The sequence below is a fragment of the Heptranchias perlo genome, chromosome 37 (genome assembly GCF_035084215.1).
Source record: "Heptranchias perlo isolate sHepPer1 chromosome 37, sHepPer1.hap1, whole genome shotgun sequence".
Lineage (NCBI taxonomy): Eukaryota > Metazoa > Chordata > Chondrichthyes > Hexanchiformes > Hexanchidae > Heptranchias > Heptranchias perlo.
Genome location: NC_090361.1, coordinates 2,418,505 through 2,433,656, shown reverse-complemented (window position 1 = coordinate 2,433,656; position 15,152 = coordinate 2,418,505). Strand labels below are relative to the sequence as shown.

General features: G+C 49.8%; 1 protein-coding gene across 1 annotated transcript in view; it reads left to right on the top strand.

The window, feature by feature from the left end:
* Positions 1-15,152, top strand: part of LOC137304267 (adenylate kinase isoenzyme 5-like) — a 52,410-nt gene that overhangs the window by 6,932 nt on the left and 30,326 nt on the right. The window contains exons 3-6 of the mRNA XM_067972816.1: positions 2,988-3,155; positions 5,235-5,407; positions 6,516-6,629; positions 9,511-9,699. Coding sequence (XP_067828917.1) covers positions 2,988-3,155; positions 5,235-5,407; positions 6,516-6,629; positions 9,511-9,699 — 644 coding nt within the window. The remainder of the gene's footprint in view (positions 1-2,987; positions 3,156-5,234; positions 5,408-6,515; positions 6,630-9,510; positions 9,700-15,152) is intronic.

The following is a 15,152-nucleotide window of genomic DNA, read 5'->3' as shown; positions in this document are numbered from 1 at the left end:
ACATGAGTCACTGAAAGCTAACATGCAGGTGCAGCAAGTAATTAGGAAGGCAAATGGTATGTTGGCCTTTATTACAAGAGGATTTGAGTACAGGAGTAAAGATGTCTTACTGCAATTATATAGGGCCTTGGTGAGACCACACCTGGAGTATTGTGAACAATTTTGGTCTCCTTACCTAGGAGGGAGTGCAACGAAGGTTCACCAGACTGATTCCTGGGATGGCGGGATTGTCGTATGATGGGAGATTGAGTAGACTAGGCCTGTATTCTGTAGAGTTTAGAAGAATGAGAGGTGATCTCAATGAAAAATACAAAATTCTTACAGGGCTCGACAGGGTAGATGCAGGGAGAATGTTTCCTCTGGCTGGGGAGTCTAGAACCAGGGGTCACAGTCTCAGAATAAGGGATAGGCCATTTAGGACTGAGATGAGGAGAAATTTCTTCACTCAGAGGGTGGTGAATCTTTGGAATTCTCTACCCCAGAGGGCTGTGGAGGCTCAGTCATTGAGTACATTCAAAACAGAGATCGATAGATGTCTAGATATTAAAGGCATCAAGGGATATGGGGGTGGTGCGGGAAAACGGAGTTGAGGTAGAAGATCAGCCATAATCTTGTCGAATGGCGGAGCAGGCTCGAGGGGCCGAATGGCCTATTCCTGCTACTATTTCTTATGTTCTTTATTTTGGTGCAATTTTAAGAATCTAATTGGCTACTGACCGTTGTTGGGCCTTCTTCAGCTTTGAGGTCAGTCAGACCACCTGCAGACTTCCCCGGGCCACTGTCAGATGGCCAACGGGAGATATTTGAGGCCTGTTGTGAAATGGTCTATCTTGTGATCCATCTCAGAGCTTGGTCAATGGGGGGAGGTTCCTGATCGCAGATTCTTGTCACAATCTCTGGAAATGTAACTCCGGAGTCTGCAGGCTGCTCCTCACCAGAAGAGGAGGGCCCCAGTTCCAATGAAAGCTCTTGTAAAACCTCGCTCATTCTTTGCAGATGCCTTTGTTCTCTGGATACACACAAGGCCTTAAGAACATCTAGACGGTTTAATACCGATAGGTTTAGGTTGGCCGTTTGTGCGGGACTGGTGAGGTATCCCTGATGGCTCAGTGGCTACTTCATCACGTGGGATGCTGTTGCCCAGGGAAGGCCCCAGGTTCTATCCTTGGTCTGTGCCTCGTTCGCTGATCTTAAGTTGGGGTAGTGGAGGAAGGTGAGGGAGGGGGTGGTCACAATTGGCCTCAGTGTTTCTATGAACTAGTGAGGAAATGAACACCAAGGGATAAATTCTAACTGAGACCCGGGAAGGGAGTGGGGGGGAAAGTTTTCCGGGTGCGAAACACGGAAGGTAAGTGGGCGGGTCGCTTAATGAGGCCCATCAATTTCACTTCCAGGTTTCGCACCCGGCAACCAGCCTGATTGACAGGCTGTCAACCAGGAAGGCCTGTTGCAGCAGGCCGCAGCTGGGGATCGGAGGGAGGGAGGGATTATAGGCCGGGGAGGAGATCGGGGCGGGCAGGAGGAGGGGCCAGCAAGAGATTGGAGGTCACTGGAGATCCGGTGCAGAGTTGGAGGTGGGTGGGGGTCCACCACGGTGGGGGGGGAGGTGTCCACCATTGTGGGGGGGTTGGGGGTTGGGGGTCGGCCGATCGTGGGGGTCCTGCTGGCCAGGTGAGCTTGTTGGGCCTGGATGAAGTACTCCTGTTCCTCCGGGCCCACAAGCAGTGCAATTCGGGTAAATTTAACAAACGGTAAGGTTAAATTTGTTTTTTAAGTGTCCAATACACAAAATATTAAGTATCTCAATGAGGTACGTTGCCCTTTTAAGTATCGGCCCACCAGCTTTAAGCAGGGGTGGGACTTCCTGGTGTCTGATCTCCAGACGCAGACAAACCGGCTTGGGTTAAACCCAGAAGATGGCGGGTTGGAGCTGGGATGCGGTCCTGCCCTGAAAACTTGGAATTTCCACTGCCCGTCTGTTCTTGGGGGTTAAAATGTACCCCCAGGGCCCCACTGATCACCACCTACTGGCCCCTGTGAAAAATGAGGGTGTGACTGTTGGGTGAGGACATGATTGGGCTCGATTGTGATGCCTCTATGGTTGAGTAGCCTGCTGACATTATCAAGGCTCCCAAGTGAGGAATGAGTGAGACACAACTCCATGGGGAAAGACTTGTTCAATGTAAAAATGATCAAAAGACATGGCTAAAAGGCTGTGAAAGGCATTTAAAAATTCTAACATTTTATATGTAAGTTAAGTGCCGTGTTTCTGTGGTCTGCAGGTGTATTTTGCTTCAGTGTAAATCTATTTCTCATAATAAATCTGATTTGTTGTATAGCCTGAACTAAATGCTCAGATAGAATGGTGTTTTTCTGCTTATTGAAGAGATTGGGGTGGATGCATTGTGCACATCTCATTTTACATCCAGTACATAACCTGGCAATAACAGGGACCTTGTTAGACCTCAGCCACGATACTCCTAGTCACTACATGTGTTATATCGTGGGTTTTATATCATAGGGAAGGTGGGGAGACATATGGGAACTGCAACCTGCCGTGAACACGGATGAAAGAATTGGGAAGAGAGGCTGAATCATGACAATAGCAGGAGAGAGAGGGAAGGTTCAAATCCAACAGCGAGGAGGTGTTAGTTGTATTATTAGAAGTGGGGCTGAGCCAGATAATGCTGGAGCACATCAAACATGCCTTAGCATTTAGGTGATGTCGTGTTTTTAAATTGCAACTTAGCGGTGTTATGTGGGAGTACAACAAGTTGAAAATCAATGCAAAGTAACACATTTACTCCACTGAAAGTAGAGAGAGGGAGACTGGCACAGCGCCAATGTTTAATGAGGTTGCTTTTAACGAGAGGGCAGCTCTTGTGGTTGAAACTGCGAAGCAAGGAGCTCAATATGGTCCAGCTCAGGCTGTCATTGTGACTCGCTGTTTATTGTGATGGGTATGTGTTTCTCTCTCTCCTCCCCAGCTCTCTCGGAGAGTCACAGTTTAGGTCATCGACGGTACGACCGACTCCCTCCGATCCACCAATTCTCAATTGAGAGTGACACGGACCTATCGGAGACAGACGAGCTAATTGAGGAATACGTGGTGTTTGACCCTTCAAAACCCAGGCCTCGAGTCATCCTCGTCATCGGTAAGATCGCCGGTGGGAGAGGGAGTTTGGACAATCCAATCTCTCTCTTTATCTCTATTCCTTCTTCAAGTTAGCTGCCCACACATCCAGGCTGGGCTCATCCAGGATTGGTCGACTTACTGCCATCTCCACAAATGCTGCCAACTCCGTCCTTGGCTGGTGGGACAAGGTGGTCCGGGAATCTCCTCCTCAACAAGGTTAATTTTCCAGATTATAGAGTCAGCCGTGGCTCAGTCGGTAGCACTCTCGCCTCTGAGTCAAAGGTTGTAGATTCATAATCTAGGCCGACGCTCCCAGTGCCAGGTACTCAGGCGCCACCTTTCGAATAAGACGTTAAACGGAGACCCCGTCTGCCTTCTCAGGTGGACGTAAAAGATCCCAGGGCACTGTTTCGAAGAAGAGCTGGGGAGTTCTCCCTGGCGTCCTGGCCAATATTTATCCCTCAACCAACATCACTAAAAACAGATGATCTGATCATTATCACATTGCTGTTTGTGGGATCTTGCTGTGCACAAATTGGCTGCCACGTTTCCTACATTACAACAGTGACCACACTTCAAAAATACTTCATTGGCTGTAGAGCAGTTTGGAACGTCCTGAGGACATGAAAGAGGCGACAGATATAGGAGTCTGTCTCTTTTTATCCCTGTCACCGCCCCTCAACCCACAGCAAGATACTTTGGGGATGTGGCTTTAGCTGGGATGGGAGGGGATGGGAGGAGAGGATCTATGGAAAGATCTCAGTATGGTGTCATTATTCCTTTTAATCATTCCAAGGGATTCCTTACTCCCAGTTGGATTGGAATTCCACTGGCAGCTATTTTCAGAGCACTGGTTAGTGAACTCATGTAAAATTCCTGAGCAGAATCGTTAACCACTGCAGCAAAAGTCGTGTTCACTGAAACTACAATCCCACTGTTATTACACAGGGACAGACTTTGACTGAACAAATCAGGAAACCACTCTGTTTTTCACGGATGCAATTATGGAGCATAATCCCCAAAACAGTGGGAAGAATCCCACAGAATAAAAACAGAATTTGACTTATTCAGTACAATGACCCTCTGACCCCTCTGATCGTGATTTCATTGCAATGGTGAAGGGAAATTAATTCAGTGTGCAGACAATACACAAAGTGATGGAATAATTACAGACATAAACCACCTGCCAAGGTCTAGACAGTTCAGAAAGCTGCCAGCTCAGATCAGTGCTCTTCAGATAGATGGATCCTCTCTGTAAACGCACAGACAGCGGCACGGAAATATGAGTTTATTTCAGTTTAATTAGATCTTACGTTTAATTCTATTGGTGGGGTCTCCTCAGTTTGTGAGGTTGCCTTTCTGTTAGTGACACTGGGGCAACTCAGAGTTAACTCTTGTGGTTTATTGAAAATAGGCAACTGAAGCTCCTCCTTCTCCACAAACTCCACATTTAAATAACGAGCTGAATAATATCTAACTTTTAAAAAATACATTCTCGGGATGTGGGCGTCGCTGGCGAGGCCGGCATTTATTGCCCATCCCTAATTGCCCTTGAGAAGGTGGTGGTGAGCCGCCTTCTTGAACCGCTGCAGTCCGTGTGGTGAAGGTTCTCCCACTGTGTTGTTAGGAAGGGAGTTCCAGGATTTTGACCCAGCGACGATGAAGGAACGGCGATATATTTCCAAGTCGGGATGGTGTGTGACTTGGAGGGGAACGTGCAGGTGGTGTTGTTCCCATGCGCCTGCTGCTCTTGTCCTTCTAGGTGGTAGAGGTCGCGGGTTTGGGAGGTGCTGTCGAAGAAGCCTTGGCGAGTTGCTGCAGTGCATCCTGTGGATGGTGCACACTGCAGCCACTGTGCGCCGGTGGTGAAGGGAGTGAATGTTTAGGGTGGTGGATGGGGTGCCAATCAAGCGGGCTGTTTTGTCCTGGATGTCCCCATCTGTACAGTGGCGACGAGTTAGGCTGATGCAAGATCCTGAAGGCCCCACCGGTCTCTGACTGACATAGTTATGGTTGTGTACTTCCTTTTGTCGCATACTTGTTTTCAGGTTTTCTTTTCTCTCTCTCTCTCTCTCTCTCTCGTTCCCTCCTTCCTAAGGAGGGCCAGCCAGCGGGAAGGGAACTCAAAGCATGAAAATTGCGGAACGATATGGATTCCTCTACATCTCAGTGGGGGAACTTCTGCGTGAAAAAATGCTTCACAACGCAAGTAACAACAGGAAGTGGGGCTTGATCGCGAAAATCATTACAAACGGAGAGCTGGCACCCCAGGTAACAGAGAGTCGGGGATTACAGAAATCTCACAGTTCGGTCTGATTGATTCCCCCCAGGTCGGCAACACTGGTCTTATTTCACTTGACATATACCAACAACAACAACTTGCATTTATATAGCGCCTTTAACATAGTAAAACGTCCCAAGGCGCCTCACAGGAGCGATTATCAAACAAAATCTGACACTGAGACATATATTAGGGACAGGTGCCCAAAAGCTTGGTCAAAGAGGTAGGTTTTAAGGAGCGTCTTAAAGGAGGAGAGAGAGGTGGAGAGGTTTAGGGAGGGAATTCCAGAGCTTAGGGCCGAGGCAGCTGAAGGCACGGCCGCCAATGGTGGAGCGATGAAAATCGGGGATGCGCAAGAGGCCAGAATTGGAAGAGTGCAGAGATCTCGGAGGGTTGTAGGGCTGGAGGAGGTTACAGAGATAGGGAGGGGCGAGGCCATGGAGGGATTTGAAAACAAGGATGAGAATTTTAAAATTGAGGCATTCCCGGACCAGGAGCCAATGTCGGTCAGTGAGCTCAGGGTTTGATGGGGGAATGGGACATGGTGAGAGTTAGGATACGGGCAGGAGGAACCTTCCACCTCCATCAGTGGCTCAAATACTAAACGCTGCACCGAGTGCCGAGCCCACACAGACCAGTGGCATCCCAGGTTTGATCCCTGCCCTGTGGGGAGTTTTCTGATCTTCACCAATAGGAGCTGTACTGTACAGGGAGGAAGGGAAAAGAAACCATCAGGATCCCCACTCCTGGTCGCAACCCAGTGATGCCCATTGGGGAGTGTGCGGGTGGGGGTGAGAACAAGTCAAGGCTTGGCTATGATGCTCCCCATGGTTAAATAGCCTGCCAACATTCATTCAATGGATGAGGAACTGGAGGGCAGTTTTGCTGGTGTAGATTAGCCCATGGGGTAAGGGGGCTGGAGCACTAATGCTGCCAACCCTCTCCGGGCCAAACATCTGCATTAATGTAAGCTCCTCTTGGGTATTAACATCTGCATTAATGTAAGCTCCTCTTGGGTATTAACATCTGCTTCAACGAGGAACTCTTCCATAGCTCGTAACGTCACTGGGATTTTGTTTCCTTACATTTCTTCTTTAGGAAACTACAATAACGGAGATTAAACACCAGCTGATGCAGCACCCAGACACACAAGGGTTTGTGATCGATGGTTTCCCACGAGAGGTTTCTCAGGCAATCTGCTTCGATGATCAGGTGATGCTTTTATTCAGTCAATGAAGGGAGGAAAGACTTGTATTTATATAGCGCCTTTCACAACCGCAGGATGTCCCAAAGCGCTTTACAATCAATGAAGTACTTTTGAAGTGTAGTTACTGTTGTAATGTAGGAAACGCAGAAGCCAATTTGCGCAATGTGATAATGATCAGATAATCTGTTTTAGTGATGTTGGTTGAGGGATAAATATTGGCCAGGACACCAGGGTGATCTCCCTTTGTTCTTCTTCGAAATAGTGTCATGGGATCTTTTATGTCCTTCTGAGAGGACAGACAGGTCTCAGTTTAACGTTTCATCTGAAAGACGGCACCTCCAACAGTGCAGCACTCCCTCAGTACTGTCCCTCCGACAGTGCAGCACTCCCTCAGTACTGTCCCTCCAACAGTGCAGCACTCCCTCAGTGCTGACCCTCCGACAGTGCAGCACTCCCTCAGTACTGACCCTCCGACAGTGCAGCGCTCCCTCAGTACTGTCCCTCCGACAGTGCAGCAATCCCTCAGTACTGTCCCTCCGACAGTGCAGCGCTCCCTCAGTACTGACCCTCCGACAGTGCAGTGCTCCCTCAGTACTGACCCTCCGACAGTGCAGCGCTCCCTCAGTACTGACCCTCCGACAGTGCAGCGCTCCCTCAGTACTGACCCTCCGACAGTGCAGCGCTCCCTCAGTACTGTCCCTCCGACAGTGCAGCGCTCCCTCAGTACTGTCCCTCCGACAGTGCAGCGCTCCCTCAGTACTGTCCCTCCGACAGTGCAGCGCTCCCTCAGTACTGACCCTCCGACAGTGCAGCGCTCCCTCAGTACTGACCCTCCGACAGTGCAGCGCTCCCTCAGTACTGACCCTCCGACAGTGCAGCGCTCCCTCAGTACTGACCCTCCGACAGTGCAGCACTCCCTCAGTACTGTCCCTCCGACAGTGCAGCGCTCCCTCAGTACTGTCCCTCTGACAGTGCAGCACTCCCTCAATACTGACTCTCCGACAGTGCAGCGCTCCCTCAGTACTGTCCCTCCGACAGTGCAGCACTCCCTCAGTGCTGACCTTCCGACAGTGCAGCACTCCCTCAGTGCTGACCCTCCGACAATGCAGCGCTCCCTCAGTACTGACCCTCCGACAGTGCAGCACTCCCTCAGTACTGACCCTCCGACAGTGCAGCGCTCCCTCAGTGCTGACCCTCCGACAGTGCAGCGCTCCCTCAGTACTGACCCTCCGACAGTGCAGCGCTCCCTCAGTACTGACCCTCCGACAGTGCAGCACTCCCTCAGTGCTGTCCCTCCGACAGTGCAGCGCTCCCTCAGTACTGACCCTCCGACAGTGCAGCGCTCCCTCAGTACTGACCCTCCGACAGTGCAGCACTCCCTCAGTACTGACCCTCCGACAGTGCAGCACTCCCTCAATACTGACTCTCCGACAGTGCAGCGCTCCCTCAGTACTGTCCCTCTGACAGTGCAGCGCTCCCTCAGTACTGACCCTCCGACAATGCAGCGCTCCCTCAGTACTGACCCTCCGACAGTGCAGCACTCCCTCAGTGCTGACCCTCCGACAATGCAGCGCTCCCTCAGTACTGACCCTCCGACAGTGCAGCACTCCCTCAGTAATGACCCTCCGACAGTGCAGCGCTCCCTCAGTACTGTCCCTCTGACAGTGCAGCGCTCCCTCAGTGCTGACCCTCCGACAGTGCAGCACTCCCTCAGTACTGTCCCTCCGACAGTGCAGCGCTCCCTCAGTACTGACCCTCCGACAGTGCAGTGCTCCCTCAGTACTGACCCTCCGACAGTGCAGCACTCCCTCAATACTGACTCTCCGACAGTGCAGCGCTCCCTCAGTACTGTCCCTCTGACAGTGCAGCGCTCCCTCAGTGCTGACCCTCCGACAGTGCAGCACTCCCTCCGTGCTGACCCTCCGACAGTGCAGCACTCCCTCAGTGCTGACCCTCCGACAATGCAGCGCTCCCTCAGTACTGACCCTCCGACAGTGCAGCACTCCCTCAGTAATGACCCTCCGACAGTGCAGCGCTCCCTCAGTACTGTCCCTCTGACAGTGCAGCGCTCCCTCAGTGCTGACCCTCCGACAGTGCAGCACTCCCTCAGTACTGTCCCTCCGACAGTGCAGCGCTCCCTCAGTACTGACCCTCCGACAGTGCAGTGCTCCCTCAGTACTGACCCTCTGGTGCCTGGGTCCTTCCTGATGGACGTGGCAAACGCCTCAATACAACAAATGAACAAGACCGCAGAGAGAGGACAGCCCTGCCTGACTCCAGATCTGATCGGAAAGCTGTCTGACTCCCACCCGTTGATCAGGACTGTGCTACGGATGTCCACATAGGCCAGTCGGATCCAAACCCGGGTTCCCTCCCCAAACCCCATTTTGGAGAGCACATCCATCATGTACGTGTGGGATATTCTGTCAAAGGCCTTCTCCTGGTCCAGGCTGATAAGGCAGGTGTTCACCCCCCCTGTCCTGCACGTGGGCGATCGTATCCCTGAGCAGCACAAGGCTGTCAGAGATCTTCCTGCCGGGTACAGTACAGGTCTGATCTGGGTGGATCACCCGCTCCAGAGCAGACTTGAGCGTGTTGGCGAGACAGAATCTTGTAGTCGACATTTAGCAAGGAAATGGGTCGCCAATTTTTGATTTCCTCCCGAGTCAAAGGTGAGAGTGCAACCAAGTGAGTGAAGTTGATTGTATTCTGATTGGTCACTGCTGGACCAGAGTCACGCTACAGTGCTACAGATACAGGCAGAGAACAGGAAACAATAAGGCTAAAAATATAGATGGATATAAATTTTAACAGGAAAATTGAAATTAACATGTTTCGAAAAGAATCAAATGTTTGATCCTAATTTTTTGGAACATCTCCCCTCAGATCTGCGACCCAGATTTGGTGATATTTCTGGCCTGCGCCAACTCTAGACTGAGGGAGAGGCTGGAGAAACGGGCAGAACAAGGACGCCCTGACAACAACCCCAAAGCCATTAACAGGCGTCTCGTCACCTTCAAGCAAAACGCGGTGTCATTGGTCCAATATTACCAAGAAAAAAGCCTGATAGTAACGGTAAGTTGGGTCAAGGTGCTGGTGAAAACTATCATCCAATCTTACAGCACAGAAGGAGGCCATTCGGCCCATCGTACCTGTGCCGGCTCTTTGAAAAAGGTATCCAATAGTCCCACATCCCCTGCCCTTTCCCCAAAGCCCTGCAAATGTTTCCTTTTCAAGTATTTATCCAATTCCCTTTTGAAAGTTATTATTGAATCTGGCAGCACATTCCAGATCAGAACAACTCGCTGCGTAAAACAATTTCTCCTCATCTCCCCCTCTGATTCTTTTGCCAATTACTTTAAATCTGTGTCCTTTGGTTACCGACCCACCTGTCAGTGGAAACAGTTTCTCCTTATTTACTCTATCAAAACCCCTCATAATTCTGAACATCTCTATTTTTTCTTATTCGTTCATGGGATGTGGGCATCACTGGCGAGGCTGGCATTTATTGCCCATCCCTAATTGTCCTCGAGAAGGTGGTGGTGAGCCGCTTCCTTGAACCGCTGCAGTCCGTGTGGTGAAGGTTCTCCCACAGTTTTGTTAGGAAGGGAGTTCCAGGATTTTGACCCAGCGACGATGAAGGAACGGCGATATATTTCCAAGTCGGGATGGTGTGTGACTTGGAGGGGAACGTGCAGGTGGTGTTGTTCCCATGTGCCTGCTGCTCTTGTCCTTCTAGGTGGTGGAGGTCGCGGGTTTGGGAGGTGCTGTCGAAGAAGCCTTGGCGAGTTGCTGCAGTGCATCCTGTGGATGGTACACACTGCAGCCACTGTGTGCCGGTGGTGAAGGGAGTGAATGTTTAGGGTGGTGGATGGGGTGCCAATCAAGCGGGCTGCTTTGTTTTGGATGGTGTCGAGCTTCTTGAGTGTTGTTGGAGCTGCACTCATCCAGGCAAGTGGAGAGTATTCCATCACACTCCTGACTTGTGCCTTGTAGATGGTGGAAAGGCTTTGGGGAGTCAGGAGGTGAGTCACTCGCCGCAGAATACCCAGCCTCTGACCTGCTCTCGTAGCCACAGTATTTATATGGCTGGGCCAGTTAAGTTTCTGGTCAATGGTGACCCCCAGGATGTTGATGGTGGGGGATTTGGCGATGGTAATGCCGTTGAATGTCAAGGGGAGGTGGTTAGACTCTCTCTTGTTGGAGATGGTCATTGCCTGGCACTTATCTGGCGTGAATGTTACTTGCCACTTATGAGCCCAAGCCTGGATGTTGTCCAGGTCTTGCTGTGTGCGGGCTCGGACTGCTTCATTATCTGAGGGGTTGCGAATGGAACTGAACACTGTGCAATCATCAGCGAACATCCCCATTTCTGACCTTATGATGCAGGGAAGGTCATTGATGAAGCAGCTGAAGATGGTTGGGCCTAGGACACTGCCCTGAGGAACTCCTGCAGCAATGTCCTGGGGCTGAGATGATTGGTCTCCAACAACCACTACCATCTTCTTTTGTGCTAGGAAAGATTAAATCTCCCCTTAACCTTCTCTGCTCTAAGGAGAACAATCCCAGCTTCTCTGGTCCCTCCACGGAACTGAAGTCCCTCTAGTCCAACATAACTAGAAAAATAACTAGAGGTTACCAGTAGTTGTAATAACCATAACGCTGGTAGCTCTTCTGATGGTGGAGTGAGTAACGGGACAGACACCTGGTGTTGATTCACCCCTCAGTCTGTCACCCCCTGCTTTAAGGAACATTACAGGGTTAATGAAGTGAGATGGCCCTCATGGTCAAATTGCCTGTAAACACTCACGGTCAAGGCTCCTGTGCAAATAGTTGCATCTCGAGTGAGGTACCTCAAGGAAACCAGCACCACCTTTGGGCTGAGCTGTTAATGATCTCAAAATCTCAGCTGCCCAACAAATCTATATTTCCCCATTCGTGACCTTAAACAGGTAACCATGGTGACAGAGATCCCTGTACCTTTGCATTCACACTGAGCGGACTGTACCAAGTGCAGTCTGGTAGGTAACACTACAGGGATGGCTAAATAATCTCTACAGAGATTCTGAAAAAAACCAGATTATTTGATCATTATCACATTGCTGTTTGTGGGATCTTGCTGTGCGCAAATTGGCTGCCGTGTTTCCTACATAATAACAGTGACTACACTTCAAAATTACTTCATTGGCTGTAAAGCGCTTTGGGACGTCCTGAGGTCATGAAAGGCGCTATATAAATGCAAATCTTTCTTTCTTTATGGCTTCCAAACTAGTTACAGGAAGAGAACAGAAAGAAGAAAGACTTGCATTTCTATAGCGCCTGTCACGACCTCAGGACATCCCAAAGAATGATACAGCACAGAAGGAGGCTATTTGGCCCATCGTGTCTGTGCCAGCTCTTTGAAAGAGCTACCAATTAGTCCCACTCCCCTGCTCTTTCCCCGTAGCCCTGCAAATTTTTCCATTTCAGGTATTTATCCAGTGAAGTACTTTGAAGAGTAGACACTGTTGTAAAGTAGGAAGAATGTTCAACTCTTCTAAACGGTTAGACCTGGAGTCCAGTGCACAGTGCAGTGGGAGCTGGTAAAGGTCAATAAACCTGCTCCAGCTGATGAATTATACACAACTCAGCTGGACTACTGTGTACAGTTTCGGTCTCCTTACCTAAGGAAGGATACACATGCCTTAGAGGGGGTGCAACGAAGGTTCACTAGATTGATGCCTGGGATGAGAGGGTTGTCCAATGAGGAGAGGTTGAGTAGAATGGGCCGATACTCTCTGGAGTTGATAAGAATGAGAGGTGATCTCATTGAAACATATAAGATTCTGAGGGGGCTCGACAGGGTAGATGCTGAGAGGCTGTTTCCCCGGCTGGAGTGTCTAGAATTGGGGGGCATAGTCTCAGGATAAGGGGTCGGCCATTTAGGACTGAGATGAGGAGGAATTTCTTCACTCAGAGGGTTGTGAATCTTTGGAATTCTCTACCCCAGAGGGCTGTGGATATTCAGTCGTTGAGTATATTCAAAACTGAGATGGATTGATTTTTGGACACTAAGGGAATCAAGGGATATGGGGATTGGATGGTAAAGTGGAGTTGAGGTTGAAGATCAGCCATGATCTTATTGAACGGTGGCGCAGGCTCGAGGGGCCGTATGGCCTACTCCTGCTCCTATTTCTTATGTTGTTATGGGCACCACAGCGAGAGAAACATCTCCTGAAACATTCATAGCTGCCTCCAGCCCCTGTCACCACTTCCCTGTGTTAGCGCCTTGACGTTCTCGAGGGTTAGATTCCCTCATTAGTGAGTATTTATTTCTGACCTGCTCCATGAACTCAGTTTCCGTCCCACTCTGTTTTCCATCAGGGGAGGAGCGAGGCCTCAGTCCACCCCAGTTGGGTTGGAACGTCACCGTCGGCGGAATTAACAAAGGCGACAGTTTCGGCCATCGTTCAGATCATGCACAGCGGCACGTGATAACACGCTGGTTAATATCACACCGCGCAGCTTCAACCCGTGTATCCTCCGCACACAAACTTAAGGCATCGCGGGAATAGCCTCTGTACATCCTGGACTGATACTTTGGAGGTTTCAGGTCAACTGCACTCAGGGGTCGGGGAGAGATTTACAGAGAAATTACAACACGGAAACAGCCATTCAGCCCATCCAGTCTGTGTTGTTATTTATCCCCCACATGAGCAGCATCCTGATCCCATGTGTCCACCTATATCCCCACCTCCTGTAACCACCTTTCTAACCTATTCTTCAATATCTGCTTCAATCACTAACTCTGTTCGTACATTCCACAGCCACACAACTCTCTGTGTAATAAAGTTTCTCCTGCTCTGACCTAAATCCCTTACATTTGATCTTATATCCATGTCCCCTCAATGGAAATAGTCTGTTTCTATCTTCTCTGTCCCATCCTTTCATATTTTTAAACACCTCTATCAGATCATAGGAACAGGAGGAGGCCATTCGGCCCCACTTCAAAAATACTTCATTGATCGTAAAGCGCTTTGGGATGTCCTGAGGTTGTGAAAGGTGCTCTATAAATGCAGGTTCTTTCATTATTCTTTATAACCGACCACCTCTCACTGTTCACAAACAGCTCACGGTTCACACTCAGCTCACAATGAATGGCCACTTGTGCAAGGGCTGCGATGAGTCATCGCCTTTGGGAGGTGAAGGGAAGAAAATGCAAAAACTAAAGCAAAAAACCTGAAATCTCTGCTGGGAGCTGTGGGTGGGACGTTCTCCGCCTGTATTCTCATTGTGCTGAGGGGACACTTAGCAGCCAAGTGATGTGTTGGGATCATTTTCCCAGCAACTCCCTGCTGGGATAATTAGCCAATGAGATTGGATAACTTAGCCAACTGCAGTGACATTTCGAAAGCTGCATGCCGCCTTCTTGCTGCGCAGTTTATGAAACATCTTTGCTGTTAATTTAAGTGCTGTCGGAGTGTCTGGTCGCTGGGTAACAATGATTGAGGAAAGGGAGTATTTCCTGTGCAGTTTGTTTCCACAAGATACTCGTCAGGAGTTCCCAACACACACACTGAGACCGAGCAGCAGCAACAACATGAACAGTTAGAATCTCAACTCAAGCACGTGGAGCCTGTGGCACTTGTGTTTGTGTTGCCAATCTCAACTTTGCTTTGGGGAAATGTTAAATGGAGTCCCAGTGGAGGAAAGAGGAACAGAATCTCCATAAAGCCCAGGTCTGTCTTAAGACCTAAACGCTGCTCCAAATCGGATGCAACAACAATAACTTGCATTTATATAGCACCTTTAACATGGTGAAACGTCCCAAGGTGCTTCACAGGAGCGATTATCAGACACAATTTGACGCCATATAAGGAGATATCAGGACAGGTGACCAAAACCTTGGTCAAATAGATAGGTTTTAAGGAGCATCTTAAAGGAGGAGACAGAGAAGTATAAAGAGGCGGAGAGGTTTAGGGAGAGAATTCCAGAGCTTAGGGCCGAGGCAGCTGAAGGCACGGCCGCCAATGGTGGAGCGATTAAAATCAGGGATGCACATGAGGCAAGAATTGGAGGAGCGCAGAGATCTCGGAGGGTTGTAGGGCTGGAGGAGGTTACAGAGATAGGGAGGGGCGAGGGCCATGGAGGGATTTGAACACAAGGATGAGAATTTTAAAATCGAGGCGATGCCGGACCGGGAGCCAATGTGGGTCAGCGAGCGCAGGGGGTGATGGGTGAACGGGACTTGGTGCGAGTTTGGAAACGGGGCAGCAGAGTTTTGGATGAGCTCAAGTTTACGGAAAGAGGCTTTCAATTACTTGATGCCGTGTAAGGAAGAGCCACCAGACTGATCACCATCAGTTACAAAGAAAGACTGGAAAACGTTTGGCTTTTCATCTTTGAAAGAAGGTGATTGAGAGGGGACCTCACAGAGGTTTCTAGTTGACAACTGACAGCAGAAGCGGGGCTGGAAGGACCATCGATCTGAATCAACATCAAGTGAGGCGCACAGTAAGATCTGTGACAAGCGTCCTCCCAGCGTCATG